At 44.1% G+C, this 25,997-nt stretch overlaps 1 protein-coding gene across 4 annotated transcripts in view; it reads right to left on the reverse strand.

Moving 5' to 3' along the window:
• The window catches only part of GARNL3 (GTPase activating Rap/RanGAP domain like 3), a 140,529-nt gene that overhangs the window by 81,471 nt on the left and 33,061 nt on the right, over positions 1-25,997 (reverse strand). For 2 of the 4 annotated variants that reach the window (XM_025888463.2, XM_073905728.1), the window contains exon 3: positions 22,652-22,721. In XM_025888463.2, the coding sequence (XP_025744248.1) occupies positions 22,652-22,721 (70 nt within the window). Of the gene's footprint in view, positions 1-22,651; positions 22,722-23,422; positions 23,443-23,677; positions 23,701-25,997 lie in introns of those variants that run through there. The other 2 variants (XM_073905729.1, XM_073905730.1) reach the window with 2 other exon arrangements.

Genomic DNA, 25,997 nt, shown 5'->3' on the forward strand with positions numbered 1-25,997 from the left:
CTGTATCCTTTCGCCGTAATAAACCATAAGCAAGCCTAGCAGCTTTCACTAGATTCTGTGAATCCCCTTCTAGCAAATTATTGAACCTGAGAGCAGCCCTGGGGACCCCTGTACTCAGCAGTTAATGTCAGAAGTGAGGTCTGGTGGCCTGTTTCCTAAGTTTAGAGAGGCCAATTCTCAAGTACAAGAACAAGATGAATGTGGGTCTCCTGGGGTCATCGCCATTTTCATGGGGGAAGGATAGAGGATTCAGTGTCAGTTTCTTCTTTGCTTTTGAGCTTCTACTCACTGTCTGTTAAAATAGTAAAATAAAGGTTACAGCAAATAGTTTTCAAGTCAAGTGTTCTTGGTGTAGGCTGCCTTAAGCGCTTTGAGAAAAGTGTTCCGAGGTTACAACTGAAGAGAAAAGAGAGCTGCCATCAATTAATACACCTGCCACAGGTGAATAAAGAGACAGGGGGACATGTGCTCCCCTGAATTAGAGGTCTGTAGATACGGTCTTCACTATAGCTAGTCTCAACCAGGACTCAAAGACTTGGGAGGAGAGCTGACAGTCATTCACTGATTCGTTCATTCATTCACCTAACAAAAGTAAAACGTCCACCACTATATTCCAGACACTGCCAGGCAGAGGCAATAATGCCCTTTGCTGTGGTGAGATTAGAACGAGAAGTTAATTGCTTCTCTTGCTTAAAAGGTTCAGGAAGCAGAAAGGAAGAACACGTTTAACGATCTGATGGCTGGACGGAATTTGGCTCCCTCTGATCTGAAGCCCACAGGCACAGAACTTGGGCTTCAGGCGCACATGTTTGACGCTTGCACCTTTACCATCTCCGCCACCACTATCTGCACCCATGTCACTGTCATCTTTCACCCGGATGACTGCACCTGCCTCCTAGCAGGTCGAGGCACCCGTCCACCATCTCCGACCCAACCTGCACACCACCGGGCAATTCTGGCAAACTACAAATCCAGCTGTCCCACAGTCCCACGTCCGTCCCAGCACCCTGGTCCTTTCCCCCAGAGGACGGGCGCGCAGGGCACTCCCTTGCCCGGGTGGCCCTCTCCCATCTTCCCCTAAAGAACTCCTCCTCATCCTCCACATTCACTGTCAGACCTCATTGCCTGGGGAAAATGACCCCAACAAGTGCTGGAGCACTCCTGTGAGTTGTGATTTACATTTCTTTGTGTGAAGATGTGACTCATGCCGTTTCTCCTCCTGTGCTCCCCTGCGCCCCAACGATAAGCCCCACAGAGACCGTGGTGGCTTGTTTTTCTCACCACCGCATCCCCAGAGCAAAGCACCCTGTCTGACACAGTAGAGATGTCCACTACACACTCATCAAGTAAGAAATACGTGACTAGATGAAGGCCAAATTCCTCCTGAAATGACCAAAGGAACATAAAACTGGGGGTAAGATCTATGCCAGTCCTGGAAACCGGAGGTTCAGGACTCACACAAATTTCAAGGAAATTCTATCGGGTCTATCATAAAGGAACGACCAGAGTGAAGGGCAGGCCAAATAACCCGAGTCACCACGTGCAAGGGAAAGCCGGGCCGCTGGTGACGGAACTGGATCCAGCACATCCAGCCAGCAGCCCGGACACCTGCCGGCAGGGCCGCCTGAGGTGAGCGAGGGTGGAGGTGGGCAGGTGACTCACTTGTCACGCTGGCAGAGTGACTTGGTGCCAGCTGGCCGAATGGCAGTCCCAGGGCTCCCCTCACAGCCGGTCCGGGCAGCCGGCCACGTAAAGCAGAAGGTGCCACGCTGCCCGGGGCCCCGGGGAGGACGGGTACACCAACTGATGTGAAAGGAGACAGTGTTCCAGGGAACTTGGGGACGAGAAAAATAAAACTGCAGGAAAAAAAAAAAAATCCTTTTAATGCAGCAGAGAAGCTGTTTCTGTCAATAATTTTCTTGCTATTATTCCTCATACTTGTGATCTGGTCAACTAAAACTATGGAAAATCGAAACTCTCCCCTTTGTTGGAAGATTCGACTCAGGAATGAAAAACTGTCTACTAGCACCTATCTAAATGTCCAATACCACATAACCTAGAAGCCCCCTGCCCCAGCTCTTCCAATGTGGTGCAGAGTTCTGGCTGTCACCAGAATACACTCTTGCCATCTCCTACAGGGACGGGATGCCCTGGACACATGGCCAGACCAATTTCCCTTAAGGTGGCTGTTTGACTTCTCCCCACTTGAAGATGGGTCCAAGTCCCAGGTGGCATGTGGGGAGCTAGGGCTTTTAGGAGGGGAGATGCCTCAATTTTTCCTCTAGAAGATACCAAAAAGAACAATGAACAAAACCTAAGGAAAGCAAGGGGAAGGAATCAATAAAAGATCAGAGCAGAAATTATAGATTTAAAAGACAGTACAATCAGTAAACACTTCCAAGAAATCACCAGCAAGTCTGATTTTATTTTTATTTTTTTAAAGATTTATTTATTTGAGAGAGCGAGAATGAGAGAGAGAGAGAGAGAGTGTGAGTACATGAGAGGGAGGAGGATCAGAGGGAGAAGCAGGCTCCCCGCTGAGCAGGGAGCCCGATGCGGGACTCGATCCCGGGACTCCAGGATCATGACCGGAGCCGAAGGCAGTCGCTTAACCAACTGAGCCACCCAGGCGCCCGAGTCTGATTTTAAAAAGCGAAGAACAACATGAATATAGAGTGATAATAAGGAAAACATAACTGCTAAGAAGAAAGAGATTTTTTTTAAAGCATGACAGAATGCTACTTGAGATGATACAAGCATTATCAGAACCTTCCATGAAATGGACATTTTCAGGAAAATACACATAATGAAAACTAGTTTCGGAAGAGAAAGAAACCTGAAGTACCAGTAACTACTTGTAGAAATGGGGCAGTAGTGAGAACCTGGCCCCACAGAGGGGCCCCCCACCAACTCCGGCTCACTCACAGGGAGGTGCCAGAGGCTCCCTCAAAGAAGAGAGTAGCAGAATCCTTTTGCATTTGTTTTGATGCAGAAGTTCACAGACAGGGTGTTAACATATGCATAACATCAGTAATACTAAGAAAAGAGGGCAGGATTTTTATTTTATTTTCCTTTATCTTGTCTGACATCTCTAATTCGGTCATACCCCAAAGGAAGGGCCATGTTGAGGAAGACTGTGAGAGAGACAGAGAGAGAGAGAGAGAGGAGGCAAACCAAATGATCGTTTGACTTGTGAGGGATTCCTTCAGAGTTCCCTCACTGTCCCATGCCGTAGCCATGAGCCCCATTTAAATTTTACGTTACTTACAATAAAATTTAAAAAAAAATCAGTTCCTCAGTAGCTGACATTCAGGTGCTTAGTGCTGTCATGTGGCTACTTGGCTGGACAGTCCAAATCACAAATTTCCACAGACACGGGAAGTGCTCTCGGGCAGGACTGTGAAGGCTGGACTCAGAGGCCATTCTGGGTGACCGGAATCACATCGGTTTCTCAGGTGGAAACTCCTGAGACTTAGTTACATACACTAAAAACAGTGGAAATTCATGGAAATTTCACATCTTGAGTAAAGGCTTTGGTCCAAACTCAGCCAAAGTGTAATGGATTCATTTAACACTAAGCTGTATTCAATGTATTAGATGTTTTATTTCTGGAAAAAAGTACTACCCAAGCAATTATATCCAGTTGTGTGATTTAACAAATTAATTTAAAAGAAAAAAAAAACCCAGGAAGCATAAAATGTTATTCATTAACTACTGTAAATAAGAGTATTATTCGTGGGCGCCTGGGTGGCTCAGTTGGTTAAGTGACTGCCTTCAGCTCAGGTTATGATCCTGGAGTCCCGGGATCGAGTCCTGCAGCGGGCTCCCTGCTCAGCAGGGAGTCTGCTTCTCCCTCTCCCGCTCCCCCTTCTTGTGCTCGCTCTCTCTCTCTCAAATAAATAAAATCTTTTAAAAAAAGTATTATTTGTTTAATATTATAGGCAATTAAGTGAGAATATTTCCTAAGTTAATGTGAATATGTAATTTTTCAAAAACAAAAGGCTCTTTCTCTTTCTACTTAATTGCTTTGTTTTTTTGGTATGGTGTCCGTTTCCATTCTAAAGCAGTGCTAGGATTCCCTGTGGCCTCTGTTATCATGTACTCCACAGAGGTCACATTCAGGTGTATAAATCACAGAAACAGTATTTTATTTTATTTTATTTTTTTTAAAGATTTTATTTATTTATTCATGAGAGACAGAGAGACAGAGAGAGAGAGGCAGAGGGAGAAGCAGACTCCCAAGGAGCAGGGAGCCCGATGCCAGACTCGATCCCAGGACCCTGGGATCACGACCTGAGCCGAAGGCAGATGCTTAACCATCTGAGCCACCCAGGCGCCCCCAGAAACAGTATTTTAACCTAGAAAAAAAAAAATCTCAAAATGTTAATATAAAGTACATCTTAAAAAATAATATTTCCAATTTCTACCCCCTCCCCTCTCCATCTCTTTTCTTTACAATGAGTGGTTCTGAGTGTGGGTTTTGGCACTCAACCGCTCAGGTTCAAATCTCGGCTCTAAACTTATTAGTTGTGTGACCTTGGGCAAATCATTTAATTTTTCCTCTCTAAATTTTGGCTTCTTTATTTCTCAGATAGGGACAATAATTGTAGCCACTTCCAGGCTCATGGAGAACATTCAATAATATAAAATATGTAATGAACCTAGAACAGTGCCTGGACATAGGGAATGCTCAATAAATGTATACTAACACTAGTAACAAAATGCTGAATGGAAAATGCTCTGATTATTAGAGTTGGTATGATTAAACTGTTTTTAATGCTGAATTTAAATGTTTGGAAGCTCTGCTTAAATATTTGTCTATCTAGCAAACATTTACAAGAACCTATTTTTCAGGCCCTGTACTAACTGCTGGAATTAGAAAGACAAATGCAGCATGATCGCTGCCCTGGAGGAGCCCAGAGCCTAGTGAGAGAGAAACAAACATATAAATAGATAAATCACCACACAATCTGGTTAAATGCCATAACAGTAGCAACAATGGGGTGCTGGGGGAGGTCAGAGGCTGGAGAGACCAACTCCGCCCCGAGGGAAGTGGAGAAGCTTTCACTGCTGTAATGAAATTTATTCTGGAAGGTGTACAGGCCTTTGAGAAATGATTTCCAACAGAAGATTTTTTTTTAAACCACGAATACAAGTCAAGAAGACCCATCTGATGCTGTCTATGCAAATCACAGACACACACCCATACCCACACAGACACACACACCTGACTTCAAAAGCACTGCTCAGAAGGAAGGAAAGTGTAAATGTTTCCATCAAAAACAATTGTTGAATCAGTATTGTGTACGCCTGAAACTAATATAACACTGTATGTTAATTATACTTCAGTAAAAAAAAAAAAGAAAGAAAGAAAAAGAGAAAAAAAAGGGTGGGGAGCCAGGGTCAATGGGCCTAAAGCTGGGTAGAATGAACTATCCCTTGACTGGTGAGTGCGGCTCCCAGCCGTGTCCTGGGCACTCTTGGTGCACTTCCGCTGCCTGCAGGGAGAGGCAAGGAGTAGGGGTGGGGACCAGAGATGCTCTCTTTTCTCCCTCTCTTTACGTGATCCTCTTCTGCTTGGGCCAAGGGCCAGGGAAAAGCTTGGGGGCTGGGGCAGCTAGCGTGCTGGGCACCAGCATGCATGTCAGAACATCCGGGTTGGTTAGAAGGTCCTCCAGCCAGGATGACGGATGTTGACTGAAGGAAAACCACCGCTTCAGATCCAGGCTCAGACTCTTAATTGCCATCATCATCCCTGGCCACCATCCTCAGCAAATGCAGCGTCCGTCACAATGATTTACCTGCTGTCTTGAGCTCATGTCCTCCGCTTTCTCAAATCTAATGACCTCATTTACTTCATGGCTTCGCTGCCCACTGCTAAAACCCTGCACATGTGCTCACCCTCACTGGCATGGCTCAGTCATCACATACCCAGCTTGTAACCCACTTTGGTGTTTTAGGTGTATGTTCTGGCTGGGGCCTGTGGTCAGTTATGTCAATGTTGCGCTTCCCAACACATGGGTCTCCTGTCCTGCCGACCTCTCCTCGTGCCCCCTGCATCAAGCCCAGCTCTCAACCACCCACTACCAAGGACATTCTCCCTCTTTTCTTTCTGTGTTCAAACACACAATTAGCTCAGTCTAACTGACCCTGACTAGACCTTCACAACCACTCCCTGATTCCTTCCTCTGTTCTTTTCTCATGTTCCATTACATCCCCCCCCTTGGCCCTGGCTTGTCAAGTCGCTCCAGATTCACCCTTTCTTCAAAGAGATGATGATCTCTCCACCTATTTTACTGAGAAATGTGAGGCCCGTCAGGATGAGGACCATCCTTTGACCTTCCACCTCAAAATGTATCTGTCTTTGTTTCCTCATTAAAATAATATCTATCATTCCCTGATGCTCAGCTTCCCCGTAAAATACTTCTAAAGATTCAGCATGAAAGAGGACAACTCATGAATTTGAAGAAAGACTGCCCATCCTGTGGCCAAGATTTCAGGACATTTTCTACTTACTCTATGGCTAATGGACAAGAACGGAGAAACACATTTGATCCCTGACTTTGTTGCCTGACACAGCAAATCTGTGGTCAGCACAGGAAGCTGGAGGGCACTTTATTTGTCCTTCTGCGGTCTCATCTTGGCTGAGAGACGTTGGGTCTATATTAAGAATGACAATAAGATATTGGAAGTCATCCTTACACTGCATGGGTGCTGCATTTTAAGGTAGCTGACACCACATTAGCATCCCAGGTAGGGAGAGAGACAGGAGAGGTCCTGGAGTGGGGCTTCCTGGGGAGTACATACAGTTTTGCCACAATGCCCAAGGGTGACTGGGATGGGGAAAGATTCAACCTCATGATAATCTCCATCGTATTCTTTAATCCACACGGACGCCATTTTCTCAAGCTTAGGTAAAGAGTTGAGCACACATTACTTTGATACTCCTCTTCCAACCAGACTGATATCTGTCCCCCCAACCCCCTGCCAGTACCTGCTATACATATAAATTCTGGATCCACTGGTTCAGAGCAGCCAAAGCCAAGCATGGAGAACATCCTATCTCCCTCCAGCAGAGCTTTACAAGATAAACATCAGCTAGACACTGGACACTGATCAGTGAGTTCTGTACAACCATTGGCCATTCAGCTCGTCAGCTCAGAGAAGCTACAGCACCCAAAAGGACAATGAGAGCTAATGGCCAGTCATATATTCTGTCTGTTGAAAAATACAAGGTCCAAATAGCTCTTTGTTTTTATTTCAAGATTTTGTTAAAAAAAAAAAAACCAAAAACCAAAACAACCCAACATGGAGCTATGGGAAAAAAAAATACTACAGATGGTCTTGAAAACTAGAAAGGAAAGCACACCACGTTTTTACTCTGAAACCAAAATAAAATTTCAGAAAAGCAGTTGTTGTCCTCAATAAGACAGAAGACATGATCTTTGCAACAAGTGTATAAAGTTTTTGGAAGGGATTAAAAAAGGACCAAAAAACGCAAACGCGGGATTTAACATCCTTGTTGACAGGAAGCAAAATGTTCATTGTAGAAAACAGCAACGGTAAATACATTCTTTATTTAAGATGCTTCCCCACAATGAAAAGGAACAAAATGAAACGAAAACAATGAGGAAGAAAAGACAGTTATAAAGGACAGAGAAAAAGACCTTTCTTACTATTGTGTGGGGGGGAAAATGAGCAATAATCAAAGATACAGCAGAAGATAATATTCATCCCTGACATAAGTCCAGAGACTAAGAATCAAAGAGATGCGATGTTTTAGGAAAAAATTAATGAAAAGAGAAACAGACAGAGAAGTTACGGGAAACTTTACAATAAAAGAGTAAAGAAGAAAATCTGAGAAAAATCCAGGTGGGAAAGGTCATCAAGAAAGAGAATAAACTGCCGTGGGCTTCTCTTCAGAACACTGTAAGGCAGAAGCTAACCACAATGGGTTGAATGGTGTCCCCTCAAATTTACGTCCATCTGGAATCTTAGAATGTGCCCTTATTTGCAAAGAGGGTCTTTGCAGATGTGACTGAGTAAATTAAGATGAGGACATAATGGATTAGGGTGGGACCAAAACCCAATGGCTGGTGTCTTCACAAGAGACAAGAGAGGGGGGTGCAGACCCCGGGATGCGGGGAAGAAGGCCTTGGAATGAGCCCGGAATGAGCCGGCTATGAGCCAAAAGGATGCCCAGGGTTGCAGGCAGCCCCGGAGGCAGGAAGAAGCAAGGAAGGATTTTTCCCTAGAACCTTCTGAGAAGGAGCATGGCCTGCCATCATGTTGATTTTGGACGTCCAGTCTCCAGAATTGTGGGAGAATACATTTCTGTTATTTTAAGCCATTCAGTTTGTGGCCATTTGTGAATGCAGGCCTATGAAATGAATACGGTGTCAGATCAGAATTTGTCAAGTTTTAAGAGGAAAGGGTGATTATTTGGAAATTTTAACACCAGCCAAGTTATTCTTGTAGAAGCCATTATTTGAGTCTCAGATCTGTAACGACTGATACCTTCATATACTGCCTAAAAACTTACCAGGAACTCCAGGGTGAGGACCCTGTGGTGTTGGTTCTGGAGGTCACAGCCAATGGCATCAGACATGAGGGACAAAGGCATTTGGAAGGGAGGAGAAAAAGTTGTTTGTGGAAGAGCATCTACATCTTCGGAAGATTAAACTTTGCTTTATTTATTTTTTCTTAATTTTTTTTTTTTTTAGATTTTATTTATTTATTTGACAGAGAGAGAATGAGAGATAGAGAGCATGAGAGGGAAGAGGGTCAGAGGGAGAAGCAGACTCCCTGCTGAGCAGGGAGCCTGATGTGGGACTCGATCCCGGGACTCCAGGATCATGACCCGAGCAGAAGGCAGTCGCTTAACCAACTGAGCCACCCAGGCGCCCCTAAACTTTGTTTTAAAGATACCGATAAAATATACAAACCCATTTTGTATATAAATTTAATTTCTAAAGGGACATACAGTAAATCTTTTTTTTTTAAAGATTTTATTTATTTATACGAGAGAGAGAGAATGAGAGATAGAGAGCATGAGAGGAAGAAGGGTCAGAGGGAGAAGCAGGCTCCCCGCCGAGTAGGGAGCCCGATGCGGGACTCGATCCCGGGACTCCAGGATCATGACCTGAGCCGAAGGCAGTCGCTCAACCAACTGAGCCACCCAGGCGCCCCTACGGTAAATCTTAATAGTGATTACCTGTAGGTGGTAGGGTTACAGATGAATTTAATTTTCCTGTGCTTTTCAGTATATTTCAAATTTTCTATGATGAACATGCATTCCCTATATAATCAGAGAAGTATATTTAGAAGTGTGCTGGCAGGCACACGCACACGCTCGCACACGCACACGCGCACACATACACAAAGACTGGGAAGATAAAAAATCTGAGAAGAGGAAAAGAATTTATCAGACACTAGATTTTTAGCTAAACTCATCTTTTAGCTAATACGTGGACCTCTGGCGGTGAGCTAATGCCACTGGAGACACAACCACAACAAAAGAACCACGAGCCCTGCCCACTAGAAAAGGTAAAATGACCACAACTAATTACAGTGTAGAATATGACAGGTACCACAGAGAAAGGCAAAGAAATCGAGGGTTCTTTTTTAAAATTTTTTTGAGAGAGTGAGCGAGAGAGTGAGAGAGAGGTGGAGGGGGGGGGTGAATCCTAGTCAGACTCCATGAGCGGTTCGATCTCATGACCCTGAGATCATGACCTGAACCAAAATCAAGAGTCAGACGCTTAACCGACTGAACCACCCAGGGGCCTCAAGAAATGGAGGGTTCCAAAGGGTGAAAGATGATTTTCCCATAGGGGAATCAGGTAAGGCTGCTTGGAAAACAGACCAAGAAGGTATTTTAGACGGAAACAGAGCCATAAAGAGGCCTGGGTAATGGTGGGTAGAGGCCTGTTCGGCTAGATCATGGACCATATGAGCAAAGGCTCCAAAGACAGGCTGGAGAGAGACTGTGGGAAAGCCTTAAATGTCAGGCTAAACAGTTTCCTGCTTTATCCCATAAACAAAGGAGAGATGCTGAAGGTTGTTTGTTTGAAAGCATCAAGATGATATTGACAGAGCTGAATATTTGGGAAAGAACTCTTTATGGCATTAAGGAAATCAAAGCCCCCAGACTCAGGTTAATTACAGCTGAGCATTCTGACAAAATGGATGTGATCTTATCAAAACTAGTGGCATGGAATCGTCGAGATGTCAGGAGACTAGACAAAGCGCCAGAAGCTCAGGGAAGGAGGAAATGACATCAATGCCACACAAAAAAAGGGTATACAGAAGCAAACATTCCTGCTCGTTTCTTTTTCCTAGCTCCTTAAGAGATCAAATGAGAAACATGTAAGGACCTTAAAGTCACTTTCATCATGGAAGCCTGTAAAACTGTACACCATTCAGCCCACCCCAGACATAATGAATTAGGGCCTGAAGTTCAAACAAACTCCTCAAGTGACTTTTATGAACAATAAAGTTTGAGTGGCATTGGAACAGGCCATAACACGGCAAGATAACAGAACTTCTTGGAAAATACAACCTACTGGGATAAGGTGGGGGGACAAGCTCTACAACTGACTAGTTGTGTGACCTTGAACAAGTTATTAATCTCTCTAAACTTTAGTTATCTCCCTAGTAAAATGGGGGTAGTAACACCTCATCAGGTGATTGTGGAATTTGAATTAGTATACATACATACACACATATATATCTCCATGCATACATATATACACGTATGTGTGCATCTATCTCCCTACCACTCAAAAGGTTGTCTGGCATTGTATGTGCGCATCCACGTGAATAAATAGCAATCTAGCCATGAAATCTATCTAGGACATGCATCCAGTAGGATTTGCGAAGAGACTGGATGTGGGGTATGGGAGATTTCCTGGTTTCTGGAATTAGCAACTGGAAAGAAGGTAGCACCATTCCCTCAGTGGTCTGAGGTAGGGAAGAGGGACAACCTGAGTTCAGTTTGGGGCAGGTTGAGGTTCAGCCGCCTACAGGCCATCCCAGGAGAGACATCCCGTGGGCATTTGGGCAAATGGTTCTACGTGCTGCGGATAAAGATGTGGGAAGAATACATGGATGTATGAGTCACAGTCTGAAGGCAGTAACTGAAGCCATGGGGTAGGAGAGATCGCCAGGAAGGAGTGTGTAGCATGAGCAGAGTACGTGAGACAGAACCCTGAGGAGCATCAAAATGTGAAGACCCGGCAGAAGAGAGGGAATCCGTAAAGAAGCTGAGAAGGTGAAGCAGGGAGGCAGAAGGTGTTCACAGGGCCCGTGCTGCAGACTGATCCTGGAAGATAAAGATTAGGTGTGGATTTGGTAGCGATGAGGTCTTTGTGACCTTGGCAAGAGCAGGCTCAGTGAAGGAGAAGAGGAAGCATCCAAAGGAGGAATTCGGAAGGAAAACTGTGGAACTATCACAGGGATCAAAAAGAGACTTCAGAGAGTGGCTGAAATGTGCTCCCAGAGTAATTAAAAAGTCTTACCATCTCTTGAGCAAATGTGGTTTGAGATTATATTTTAAAAGACTGCACCACAGTGATAACTACAGTAGACTGATTAAAAAGCTGAGACCAAAAAGCATACAATCCTCTTCTTACACATAAAGGAAACCGAAGTCACTGCTTTAATTAAATGGGTAGGATAGTTCCATTTAAAAATGAGAATATTAGCTGGGGCTCAACCGTAACAGTGAGGCGTGAAACCGGAAGCCCTTTGTGGCCGGTCAGCCATGGCGGCCACGCTGGACCCGGGGCTTGGCTTGCCCTACCCTCACCTGGTGGGGAAAAGCAAGGGAAGCCAACTGTAGAACCCACCACAGATGCTCCCATCTCTTACAAAGACAGTGAAAAGCTGCTCCAACCCATGAGATGGATGTGTACCTGAAGAAAGCAGAGACTTGACCTGAGACAGGGCGCGGCTGGAAGGCCAGGGCCTCAGCTGAGGGGCACTGGGAGGAACCTCAGTGAAACCTCAAACCCTCTCCCTCCTGCGGCCCTGGGGGGAGTGTCCCCCAACCTACCGGAGGCAGTTAGTAAGTTAAAAGGGCTAGACTTACTTCTGAGGGCTTAAAAAAGAACTCTGAATATTCAGAGCCCACCTGGTGAAATACTGGAAAACAGACCAAATTCCTTTTCAGCTTTAACAGCACTGAGAGAAGTGAAAGAGTGGTTTTCAAACTCGAGTGTGTGTGTGTGTGTGTGTGTTCGTGGTTGTTGGACCCCACAGTTCTGATGGTGGACCTGCCTACATTCAGAAGTAAGCACAGGTTCTTAAAGAGCATTTTCAAAACAATGAAAATATTTTCTCTTCATGAGAACAGTATACAAAAGTATATAACATGATATACTTTTGACCAAGTTAAAAATTTACTTTTGCTACAACGGATGGTATGCGCTGGTGAGCCCGGTCTTACTGGAAGCTGAGGGGGCAGGTGCAGGGCAGGGATGGCTCTGGCACAAGTAAGATGGGAGAGGCAAAGGACATTACCCAACAGGCACCAAGAAAGACTCTGTGTTTGAGACACACACGAGAAATTTGCTTCCTGGGCATATGAAAAACCAAAATCAAGGCAGAAAACTTGATTTCCTGTGAAGAATTTACTAAGCAAACAATCTGTTAACAATTTGTGTCTCTGGTTATATAAAAAATAAACAGTTATACACTGGTCAGAATTTGAAAATATTTTTATAGTATACCAGGATACTACTATACCCCACTACTTGAAAACCACTAGAGTCAGTGAACAAAGAGCCTGGGACACCGGTAGAGGGTGCAGGAGCCAGAGATGGGCAGCTGAGCTGGGGTCGTTGCAGCAGCAAGGAGATTATCCTGCGGGGAAGGACATGGCAGCACAGGGATGGGAGGCCACCAGGAAGAGCATGAGCAACCATGGACCTGCAGAAGTTTGGGAGTGGAGTGTCTCCAATTCTAATTGTTGTTGTTGTTGTTGTTGTTTTTTAAACTCCACACCCAACGTGGGGCTCGAACTCATGATCCCAAGATGCTCTACCGACTGAGCCAGCTGGGCGCCCCTCTTCAGTTCTATTTTTGAAACTGGAGAGCATGCTGGTGCTGAATATCATGGAAGTGGCTGTTCCCAAGACTTTTGTGTGGGAAAATTTAGAGGACTTGTTTGGTATTCTTATTACAGTGTGTGTTTAGCTAGTGGATTTGGCATCATTTTGGGTCTCAACTACCCAAGATGGTCACTGAATGGCTCATCAGGTGGTGGTAATTTTCCTCAAGGGTTGTTGATGTTATGAAAGTAAGTCACACTATCTCAAAAAGTAGGGTGGGGAGGAGACAGGGTCAAAGTCATTCTATAAACTTACTACCGTCAACAGCGGACAGAAGGTATGCTGTTAAGGGCTGGATACGGAAATGCCTTGTTTGTTTATGCTCTACCTTATTTTTATTTTAAAAGATGTATTTATTATTTTAGAGAGAGAGAGAGAGATCACAGGTGTGGGGTAGGGGAAAGGGAGAGAGAGTCTTAAGCAGACTCTGCACTGAGCTCAGAGCCTGATGCAGGACTCAATCTCACGACACTGAGATCACAACCTGAGCCCAAACCAAGAGTCAGAGGCTTAACCAGCTGTGCCACCCAGGCACCCCTCTACTTTATTTTTAAGAAATGTTTAAAGCAGCTTACCAAAAGAGAGAGAAAAAAAAGAGAGAGAGAGTGCTCACGTGAGTGGGGGGGAGGGGCAGAGGGAGAGCATCCCAAGCAGGCTCCACGGCCCAGCGTGAAGCCCAATGGGGGGCTTGGTCCCATGACCCTGAGATCATGACCTGAGCGGAAATCAAGAGTCAGACACTTAATTGACTGAGTCACGCAGGTGCCCCTTTCTGGAATATATTTTATTCAAAGGATAAAATTAAATACAGAGCAAGTTCAGAACAAGGGCAAATTAGGTGTGGGTAAATAAAGTGAAAACAAGAGAATCAGATTAGGATGTAAGGTAGTTAGAAGCAAGCCATAAATAGGGCTCTGAGCTTCCTGGAGGCCAATGCAAAGAGGAAAAAACCCAAGTCATTTACAGACTTCCTACTGCCTATAAGATTAACAACAAAGCAGCTTCATGGGAGAAGCACTGTACTTTCTGGTCCTGAGCAAAACTTTTCTCATAGGTCCTCTTAAAAGTGAAACTTTGTGGAACACTGAGAAAAAACCTCAAGAGCATCCTACAAGAGACATACCATCTAGATCCATATGGCTCTTTCTATTCTGTCCACCAGCGCAAGTAAAAGGCATAATGCCAAGGCACAGATCAAGATAAGCAAGTCTAAGAGAGGCCACAGACATCAGGCCAAATGTTTGTGGCTGTCTTATGGTTGAGATTAATCCAGGAATTAAAGTTAAGCCATTTATGGCACGGATGTCTCTTTGGATAATTCTTTATCAACATTCTTTTTAAAATCAAGCTTGTTAAGATTTGGCCAGAAGAGTTTGAAATTATACGTTTGAGCTAAAACCTAAAGCAGAGCTTCTCTGTGCTGCTGATTAAGGGCAGAGGAGTTTGCTCCAACAATCAACTTCATTTCTTTAGAAAACAGCCTATAAGCAGCACGGGCTGTTAAGAGCATATGGGCTTAGAGACTGAGAGATTAGGCCCAGGGGGTCTTGGAGCCACACAGACCTGGGTGGAAATGTTACTTTTACCACTCACTGGCTGTGGGACCTCTCTGAGATCATGAGTTAAATGGGGAGCCATTCATTATCCACAAATGTCTCCTGAACCCCCACAATGTGCAACATAATCAAATAATACCTACTGCACAGTTGTTTGTAAGGGTTAAACAGGTAAATGCACCTGAAGCATTTAGCTCAGTGACTGGCACATAGCAGACATTCAATAAACGTTAAAACTAATAATGGTAACAACAAAATAATCATAAAAGATTTGTCTCCATTATGATACATAAACAATTACAGGATGAAGGTCTTAGGTTCTACATCACAAAAGATGGTTGCAAGAATTTTAAATTTTAGCCTGGGAAAGGTTCAAAGTCACCCACAAAGACACCAAAAATATCCAAAAAAGCACTCACAATTTTAAACCACGTTAACTTACTGGTAAATGTTCTAAGATAAACATGATTGGCGGTACCTCACTGAGTCAACCTGCTATTTAAGATTTAGATATGAGCCAGTTCCATTTTGGAAAACATCTGCCGAAGTGATGATTTTAGCTGTAGAATGTCGAAGTCTTGATGTGCTGATGTTCCTGAGGGAAATATGCTGGTAACTTCAATAATCTCTCAATTTGGTAATACTACATAGAATATAATTTCTCCCATAAAACGCCTATGAAAACAAAAAGCCTCCTCAACTCTGAATAGAGAACAAAGCTGCACTGTGTCAGGGATGTTGGATGGGCCGCTAGATCACTCATTAGCCAAGAATCATCTTTCTGTACAACAGTCCCACAGGCATAATTCAAATTCGTGCCTGAGCAAAAATACCAATCACTACATATCAGCCTGCAGGAGTCCTCAACAGTCAAAACCTCAAATGTGGAAATCTGCAGATGCCAAGCAAGTCCACTGTAAACCGTTCTTTTGATAGTAATTAGGTAGTACCGACAGCCTTTGAGGCCACCGTGAGTTCATCACAACAAAACCATGCCATCCTCACAGAGAAGCATTTATATGTTTCTTTCCTATACAGCAGGGGAGCATGCAACTCATCAAAATGCGGGCTTGAGTCATGAAGGTACAGGTTTAAAAAGGATTGGACAATATTTATCTGGACTTGAAATTGCCTTAACAGACTGTGGCACCCCCAGAAGTGTCAAGATGTAGGGTTACATGAGAATCAGCAGCGGGGCTGGGCAGGAGACAGATCTATATTGTGCCCATACCATTCATCATTCATAACACATCAGTTTCGTATCCATTGAGTCAAAGGCCAAGAAAAGATCAATAAAAGCTACAATCTTTGCTTTTCCTGACAGATTTCCATATGAAGTGATGAAGAATGGTCGATGGCGTAATAGCTATGCCTTGCTGAGAATGCTGCCATGAGAGACCAGACTTCCAATTCATCAAGAATATGTTTTAGATGGAATGCACTGTAAGCTAATGAGTCCAATTATATTGGGGGAGGGGGTCCAAGAGGCGTGTTATTCCTTTCTTTTATTTCTATTTGATGGGTTAGGCTACTTTCTATTTTCAACCAAACTGAACCATTCATTCAATCAATCAATATTTACTAAGTAACGAATGCTAAGCATTGTGCTTGGTGCTAGGGACACAGTGGTAACTAAAGAGTCACGACTCTCATTTTTAGGGAGTTTATAATCTGCACCCTTGTTTATGGGATTGAAAAAAGTGTCAAGAATAATGGTTCACTGGCAGAAGAAGAAATTTTCACCAGGTGCTTTTAGTTTGCGCTTTTAAATCATCTACTATATGAGGCAATGTTAGAGATGCATTTGGGGTGTCATGCTATTTGGAACTGAATTTCGTCTATAACCTTTCCAGAGAGAAGCTGCCCCATCCCCAAACTGTGCTGAGGAGATGGGTCTCGGAGGCCATATTTATACCACATGACCCCACTTCCCTGAACACAACAGGCTGAATCAGGGATAGACACCTGAATCACCATGACATTCTACGTGGCATTTGAAACTGGGCCCAAGAATGAACAGACTGGGGTGGGCAGTGGGGCTGTAAGACAAAGGGACTTGGGGGATTGGAAGTCAGTTTAGTAAAAAACAACATTTAATAGGAACTCAGTATGTGCCAGGCCCTGTGCCAGGTCCTAGAGATACAAATATGAACAAGGCAGACAAGAGAGTAGTAAATAAACAAATACATGAAATAAATAGAGTGAGCTAAATACTATTAAGAAAAGAAACAGGATGCTGAGTCTTAGAACAGCACGGAGAGAAGGACCACTTGAGGTAGGGTGGGTGGGGAGGCCTCTCTGAGAAAGTGACATTTAAGTTGAGATCAGGCATGAGAAGGGATGGGGAAGACCATTCCAGGCAGAAGGAAGATTAAGTGCAAAGGCCCCGGGACGAGGAAGAACTCATGTGTCCTTGAGACCAAAACAAGGCCAAATGTGTGAAGCACGGTGGACAGAGCAGCATGAGAGAGGGTAGAAGAGGCAGGCAGGACCGGGATCACACAGGTTCTTGTAGGGCTTCGTAAAGGGCCTGGACTTGAATGGGCAGCCAACGAAGCATTTTCAGAAAGAAAAGACATTGTATTGCCAACATTTTAAAACATCACCCTGGGGCGAGGACAGACATATACACTAATGGGATAGAAGAGAAAGCCCAGAAATCAACCCTTGCATGTATGGTCAAGTGATTTTATTTCTTTTATTATTATTTTTTAATATTTTATTTATTTGACAGAGAGAGAGAGACAGCAAGAGAGGGAAGACAAGCAGGGGGAGTGGGAGAGGGAGAAGCAGGCTTCCCGCCGAGCAGGGGGACAGTCTTTTTAACAAATGGTACTGGGAACACTGGATATCAACATGCAAAATGATGAAGCCAGACCCCTATGTCATTCCATACATACACAAAATAACTCCCAATAGATCATAAACCTATTGAATGAGGCTGGACCTCTACCTTACACCACATACCACATACAACAATTCAAAATGGATCAAGGAAAAAAAGTAAAAGCTAAAAGTATCGAATTCTTAGGAGAAAACAGAGTGGCAAATCTTCCTGACAATGGATTTGGTAATGACTCCCTGAATATAACACCAGAAATACAGACGACAAAAGAAAAAAAAAAATGGATGAATTGGACTTCATGGAAATTACAAACTTTTATGCATCAAAGGAAATAGTCAACAGAGTAAAAAGACAACCCACTCGTGGATCACCACATCAAAAACTAATGATGTATTGTATGGTGACTAACATAACATAATAAAATTAAAAAAAAAAACAAAACTGTATTCCCAGGGCACCTGGGTGGCTCAGTTGGTTAAGCGTCTGCCTTTGGCTCAGGTCATGATCCCAAGGTCCTGGGAGCATACGGCTCCCTGTTCAGCGAGGAGCCTGCTTCTCCCTCTCCCTCTGCCTGCTGCTCGCCCTGCTTGTGCTCTCTGTCAAATAAATAAATAAAATCTTTAAAAAAACAAACAAACAAAAAAGACAACCCACATAACAGGAAAAAAGATTTGCAGATCACTTATCTGATAAGGGAATTGATATCTAGAATATATTAGGAACCCCTATAACTCAGTAACAACAAAACAAACAACTTGATTAAAAAATGGGCAAAGAAGGCAAAGAACTTGAATACTTTTTCTCCAAAGGAGAAATATAAATGACCAATAAACACATGAAAAGATGCTCAACATCAATGGTCATGGGTGAAAGGTAAATCACAATGAGACACCCCTTTACAACACATTAGAATGGCTATTAAACAGATGGAGCAAGTTTTGGTGAGATTGTGGAGAAACTGGAACACTTGTGCATCACTGGTAGAGACATAAAATGGTGCAGCCACTATGGAAACACGCTTGGGAATTCTTCAAAAGTTAAAAATAGAATTATCATATGATCCAGTATTTTCACTTCAGGTTAACAGACCCAACAGAATTGAAGAAAGCAGGGACTTGAACACAGACCGGCACACCAATGCTCACAGCAACATTATTCACAATAGTGAAAAAGTACAAGCAACCCAAGTGTGCACTGAGATAGATAAATGGATAAGCCACATGTGGTGTATACAAAGGATGGAATTCATCCACGAAAGGGAATGAAATTCTGATACATGCTATAACGTGGATGAACCTTGAAAATATCATGCTAAGTAAAACAGACCAGACACAAAGGACAAATATTGCAGAACTGCACTTACATGAGGTCCCTACAGTAGGCAAATTCATAGAGACAGAGGTAGAATAGAGGTTACCCGGGGCTGGTGAGGAAGGGCGAATGTGGACTTACTGTCTAATGGGTATAGTTACTGTTTGGGCTGGTGGAAAATGCTCTGATAGTGGATGATGATGATGGTCGCCTAACATTGTGAATGTACTTCCTGCCCCCTGAATTGTACACTTAAAAATGGTAAATTTTCTGTTGTGTATGTTTGACCACCATGAAAAGAGGTGTTAAAAACCCCGCCACTGCTTGGAAAGCAGACAGGAGAGAGGTGACTGTGCAGTCAGGGGAGCTGGTCGGCTGAGATGATGCATCAGTACTCAGAGAGTGAATGCAAGAAGTCACAGGGACCTAAGAGAACCTGAGAAATTAGCTAGAGTCTGATGGCTTCCTGGTCACATGAGGCCCAGCTGAGCTTCCTGTGCTTCATTTTGGTGAGCTTCACCCACACCCTTTCAGTGAATTACTTTAGACTTGCGCTGGACTGAGTGGGTCTTTGTTCCTTGCAAGGAAACAATTCCTGATGAAGGCAGGGAACAGCTGGGCTCTGGCAAAGCAGCAATGCTGGAGACTGCTGGCTCCTAAAGCCAGACCACAGCTCCAGGAAGGCAGAGAAACTGCCTTTTCCCTCCGCTCAGTGCCTAGCACCATGCCCGCTGCGGGGGGGGCAGGGGCAGGCCTTCAATACATGGGTCTTGGATGAGCGCCGAGAAAACCCCCCACCATGAGTCTAGAAAGGTCTGAGCTTCCATGTTCTCACTCACCAAATTCATACAACTAAGCCCCCAAATCTGTCCTCATTATTGATGTCAATAGCCAAGCTTGGTTCTTCACAGGGACTTCCACCTCATTTGTTCAAGGTCAAAAGAAGTCTATGCTAAAATTTCAATTTTGCACCCTTCTACAAACTTTTGAGTTTCAAGATGCCCAAGATTTATTGGGTTTCCAACAATTTCATCAGGTGTGTAAAAAAAGTTAAACTTATTTTCTGATGCATATAGAAAATACAAAAACAGTTTTTAATAACTAGCTGTTGGTCAAAGATGAGAGAAAATGTCTCCTTCCTTGAAACACTGGAGTCAGATTTTCAAGAGATCTTTAGACAGCAAAAAATGGAACTTGGCTCATTTGATTTTTCTCAACCATTCCAACCACCAGGACATGCCACTCCTGACAAGGGAAAAGTCGACACAACCTAATTTTACAAAAGAAGGGGAACTGTTACCCAGAGAATTGTTTATAACGATGTTGGGCTATCACGTGGTTAAAATGGTAACATAAGGGCTATATAACAAGAAGACATTTACAAAATACGGCTGGACGAAAGAAAGAGGGAGACAAAATTATACGTGTAATTTGATTACAGCTAGGTGGAACTGAGGTTAGTTGCTATAAAGATTGGAAGGTACCAAAATGAGATGAAAAAAGTGGCAATGGGGCAGGGGAATTATATGTGGAATTTTTAAATGTATTTAAAATTTACTTTATACTATTTTAAAAGTCAGCTAGAAACACACACATACACAGAGACAGACACACCCATGGCTCCCAAACAAAAACTTGAACAAATAAAAGGAAGAATTTTGGTCAATGAGCTGCCTCATTAGGCTGAGGATAATCGATGACAAGTCTGGGGTTCTCTAAGGCGGGCTTTCTTCAAGTGGGTCCTGGGAGCAGCGACATCACCATCCCCTGGGAACTTGCTAGAAACACAAATTCTGGGTCAATCCCAGACCTACTGGATTGGAAACTCTGGGGACGGGGGCCCAGCAGTCTGCTCTGAGAAACTCTCCATGTGATGCAGATGCCTGCTCAGGTTTGAGAACCACCTCTGTCAACGACCTCCCCAGTCTGACAGCCTGTGGCTTCCACAAGTCTATCAAGGGTCCATCTTTCACACCTTTGTTGTCTCCCCAAACACCACTCTCACCATTTACAAGAGCTTCATGTGACTTAACTGGACCCGGTCCAAAGTCCACCTGCAAGTCAAGGTCCTCCTTTGGTTACCAAATTTCACCTTTACCACCACGGCTAGCTAATATGGACTGTGCTTATATGCATCAACTCATCTGATCTCCTGACAACCCTATAAGGTAGATAATATTAATATCTCCATTTATACAATATATAATAATATGAGAAAACTGAGGCCAAAAGAAGTCCAAGATCAGACAAGTAGGAAATGATGAAACAAAACGACTTCTGGGCACAAGTTCTTAAGCGCCACTGAGGTTCGGAGAAGTCCAGAGACAGGAGTGGGTCCTGGAGCTGGTGTGGGAAGCCAGGCCTGATTTCAAAGCCTGCCTGCTTTGTGGCCACTCGGCTCGGCTGCCTCATACACCCTTTGAGGCAGGGCCATTTGCTCACCGCCCCTGGAACACATCACTGACAAGAATCACACTGTTTCCAAATATCCACTGTCTGTCTTCTCTACCACCAACCCACGGCCGTCCTACAGCCTCCACGAGGCCTTCCCGGCTGCTTCCCCAAGATCCCTGGCTAGGATGGGTTACTTCCTCCCTTCTCTTCTCCCCCACCGGGCCCTACTGTATCCCTCTCACGAGATTTACCAGTTCCCGCCCTGAATTATAGTTCTACACATGCTCCTTCGAGGGAGGCGGTGGTCTGAGTTGGTCTGGTGCCACCAGTGATGGACACAGAACACACACTGATGGAGTCAATCAATGTGTCTTTTATGTGAATAAATTCATTTTCTAGATATTTTATGTATCTTATCTGCCCAGCTCAAGACAGTCAGCTCCTTAAGAACAAGGACCAAATCTTTTACTTATTTTATATTTTCAAGAATACTCAGCCCTGGGCCAGATACACAGTCAAGTCTATAATATACAAGTGAATTCAAATACTGCTACTGGTACACAGCTCTGGTATAATTTGTCCAACTACTTAAGCCCTGTAAGAATGCAGCATATATTAATGGAGGAAAATTGAGTACTACACAAATGGATCCAAGCAATTCATTTTTTGTAAATAGAGAGAAATAATAAATTCAATGTTTTTAGTAGTGTTAAATAATAATCAAGAAGATTCTATGAGCACATTTTGCTGAAAATTTGTTCAAATTTCCATGCAATTGGGGAAAAAAAATCACAGTTCTGTCTTTTAAAAAACTGAGGCTAAAATATGCCTTCATTATTCCTCTTTTAAAATGAAAGCATACTATTTTAAAAGATCATAACATAAACCCTAATGTCTCTCGTAAGGAAAAGGTGGATATTTTCATTCCAGGTATCTATCATCTATCACAGTATATTCTAGTCCAACAAATATACTTTTCACAGGAAGAAAAAAAAATCTCATAAATATTCTAACTCCTACCACATACCCAGAAAGCAAAGGTACAGAAAATCAGAACATGTATTTCAATAATATTTAAACCGCAAAAACTAGATTGGTCAACTTTTAAGGAATAAGATAATATAAAAACCAAATGCTGCCTCTCTTAATTCATAAATCATTTAATTATATACCCCAATTATATGCACCAGAGAAAAATACCAAGCCACAACATATTTTTAACAAACTGGAAGGCACAGAGTACGTAACAATAAAAACAAATAGATAAAGATGATCAGATTATTATGGCCTTTCAATAGTCATTTATTCCCATCCCAGCCCCACACGGTATCCACATGGTCTGACAGTAAATATACAACAAAAGATCTGATGAGCTCGGCGATGCTCTAAATCTAAATCAATGTACTACCACTGAACAGACAGTGTAAACTTACCAGCTCCACAGATCCATAATGTTTCCTACTGAAATCCCCACGTCTACAGCCTAGGTCTTCCGAGACAGAGCTGGAACAAAAATGCTTCATCAGTATTATACATAGCGATCTGGCCACATACCTTCTGCAAAAATCGACTACCATTTGCAAAAAAGGGCTGCTGTGGGACAGGCTTTGCCCCGGCTCCTCACTGCAGGGGAGCCTCCTTGCAACACACACAGTCCCCAGCAGCCATTGCAGAGCCGGCGTTCGTGGAGCCCTCAGTAACAAGAAAAACACCCGAGTCATCCCTGGAAGTATAGGCAATGATTGAATTAAATATTTAGTCATTTGGAATCGATTGAGATTTCCAAGGCTACTGGTGGTTTATAATTTCATTTCTGTATAACCAAAGGGGATGAGAAGCCCTGCAGTAAACTTGAGGCCAGGGACAAAGCTTGCAATTATCTCTCGTTTAAGAGAGGCTCTTTGTCCCAAATATTCAACATAAAAATAACCAGCATTATTTGATGCTATAGAGCAGAAATGAAACTTTAAATAGGAGGAAGAAACTTCCAAATCCTGGTAGGCCCCACCCCACCCCTTTTTCATTTATGACAATATGAAAAAAAAAGAGCAGCATTGACAAAAAATCTAAAAATCTAACTTCAAGGATCTTTAGTGTTTATATAACAGTAGCTAACACTTCCTCCAGCCCCACCCTCCCTTAAATCAGATAAGAAAAATTACAGGCATTGTGAAGAGCAATTAAAACAAGGGTAAAACTCTTACTGCATTTACATCTTGAATGCAGAGTTCCACACTCAAAAGACACATATCTTATCGATGAGTTAGTCTATTTAGGACCCCAAGTAGTGCTCCTGAAACCACCGGAGCCCCACAAACGCAAGCAGCTTTAACAAGTTTTGTTCTTGTAGACGTCATGCAAATAACTCTCCCAAATGGTAGAAAACAAAATTGCACAGGACCTACAAATCGCTCCAAAATATTTGGGATCCAACATGCAAAGAAAGGTGTATTTTGTACCTTTTCATCCTTTCTTAAAAGGTAGCTACATTTTCTAAATTACAGCCTTCTTGGCACGCTCAGAGAGAGACTGACTTCACTGTTCAGCATCCACAGACCTGACTCTTTGCCAGGACACTCTGTGATAGGCTCCAAGCAAGACAGCATGAGAGAAATGAGGGTCTATTGGTATTCTGCTTCCACCATTTCACAGAGATGGCTGAATTAATCTTATATGAGAAATTTAACCTTTTGTAGTCCTCACTTCCTTAGCAGAAAATGTGCAACAAATTAATGAATACAGCGTGGAAGTGTGCCCCAGATATTTCCCGGGCTACCGTCCTGCTTCCAGAGACAGGATTTTCTACCCCTCCAAAAAGTCTCTGAAAGAGATTTAAAACTTCCCTCCCTGGCCTATTCCAGAATGCATGAAATATGTCCTCTATGCCCATTTTCTTAGCCTGTTCTGAAAACCCTCCTGGAGAATACTGCCAGCGCCCTATGTAACAGTTTCGGGATCCTTCCCCAGCAGCCCTGGGTTACCAACAGAGTGCGCTCCAAGGACAGGAGTGTCTCTGCCCTGGGCCAGAAATGGGACACAGAGTGAATGCCCAATGGCTGGTGGCTGAAAGCTCTCTCTGCCCAGCTCAGCCCACCTCTTCGGTTTTGGGGGGGCACCACCCCACCACCAACAGCGGCAGCAGCTTCTAACACAAATGACCAACATCATGAGAAGAGCAAGGATGCTGGGCTCTGGGCCCCTCCCTGAGCTGCCCTAAGCACCACCAAGGGCATTCTCAGACACAGTGCCAGCTCCCTAACTTTGCCAACAGCCAGAAACTAACACAAAAAAAGATGACAACCCTGCATCATGGGGCAACCACATCCTTAGAAGCTTCAGAGCAGGAAAGCAGTGTCCTATGAAAACAACCCAGAGATACAGAAACAGAACATCTGCTCTCAGTTGCCCTTTTCCCCCTCTAATTACATTTCATGCAATTTGCTGCGGAGACAGTGCTTGCTAATGGCGAGAGCCAGGCTGAACTATATGGGGTGACTTTCTGTGGCTGCAAGAGGCACTCGAACTGCCATGTTACAAAACCCTCCGGCCTCCCCGACTCGCTCCCCAGGTTCCCGGGCTCCTTGGTACCCAGCACAGGAGATGCGATTAAAGGAGTCACCCAGAGCTCCAAGAGGAACTTTGCTCTCCTGCGGGTCCCAGTGTCTGGCCTACTGCTCGGCACAGAGTGGACATGCAGGAAATGTTTGTTGTATTAATGAAGGTATTTGCACATCGTTTGGATCTTACTTGCCAACATCCGAGAGCACCCCTGGTGAGCACCAAAGCAGGCTGCCTGTTGACAGTCTCCCTCCTCAGCCAGTGGTCATTAGTCCATCAGACAGTCCTGGCCCAAGAAGCAGACACTGCTCTGTGCCCGCCAAAACCTATTCTCCTTTCCTCTTGGGCTTGTCACTAGACCACATCTCCTAGCCCCTCTTGCAGTGTGACCACATGACTGAGCTCTGGCCAAGAGAATATGGGCCGGAGCGCCAACACCACGTCCAGGCACGTCCTGTGGGAGGCGCGCCTACTTTCCTTCCCCTTGGCCAGCAGGGTGGAGAGGATTCTGAGGACTGACAGGAGGGCAGAGCTACAAGATGGAAAAAACCTGGTCTCTGAAAGAGACCAAGGCCACACCTCCAAGAACATCTGTATTAGAATATGCCATGAGCAAGAAATCAACACTGAGTTGTGTCCATCCCACAGCATTTCGGTTTACCTGTTAAAGCTGCCGTGTCCCCCAAACTAATACGGAAGTGGATATCCTGCATTGGGGGTGCTACCATAGCAACAGCCTAAAATACATGGCACCTGCTTGGAAGGCAGGCAGCTGCCAGTGAGGAAACTGATCTTGGCGGCCAGGAAGATGGAGAGCTAGGGAACACAGTGGCAGAATACATGATAAAACGTATCCCTACAGTTACATAGAAGGGGGCCCTGTGCCTTCTGAGCTCTAGGGAAAGTGGCTGGATACAGCAGTGATGCTGTGCCTGGCTCCTCCTGGCTGACCTTAGCAAAGTTTTTTTTAATAAAGAAGAGACGAGCCCAGGCAAGAACAGGACGGGTTTCACACAGAGGAAAGGAACAGAGAGAGTCTAGAGACCAAGGGCCTCACAGGCTTGAGAAATCACTGTTTCTGGACTCCAAACAGGAAGAGTTCTGCTGTGAGCAGAAATGATGGGTACCTCCTTCCAGACCCAGCCCATACAAAGTTCCCACGAATAATCCTTGCTCTCTTTCCTCACCCACTGGTTGACTGGAGAGGGCTGTGAGGACCAA

This window comes from Callorhinus ursinus, unplaced genomic scaffold (genome assembly GCF_003265705.2).
Source record: "Callorhinus ursinus isolate GAN/ISIS: 27379988/994484 unplaced genomic scaffold, GSC_fseal_2.0 scaffold24, whole genome shotgun sequence".
Classification (NCBI taxonomy): Eukaryota; Metazoa; Chordata; class Mammalia; order Carnivora; family Otariidae; genus Callorhinus; species Callorhinus ursinus.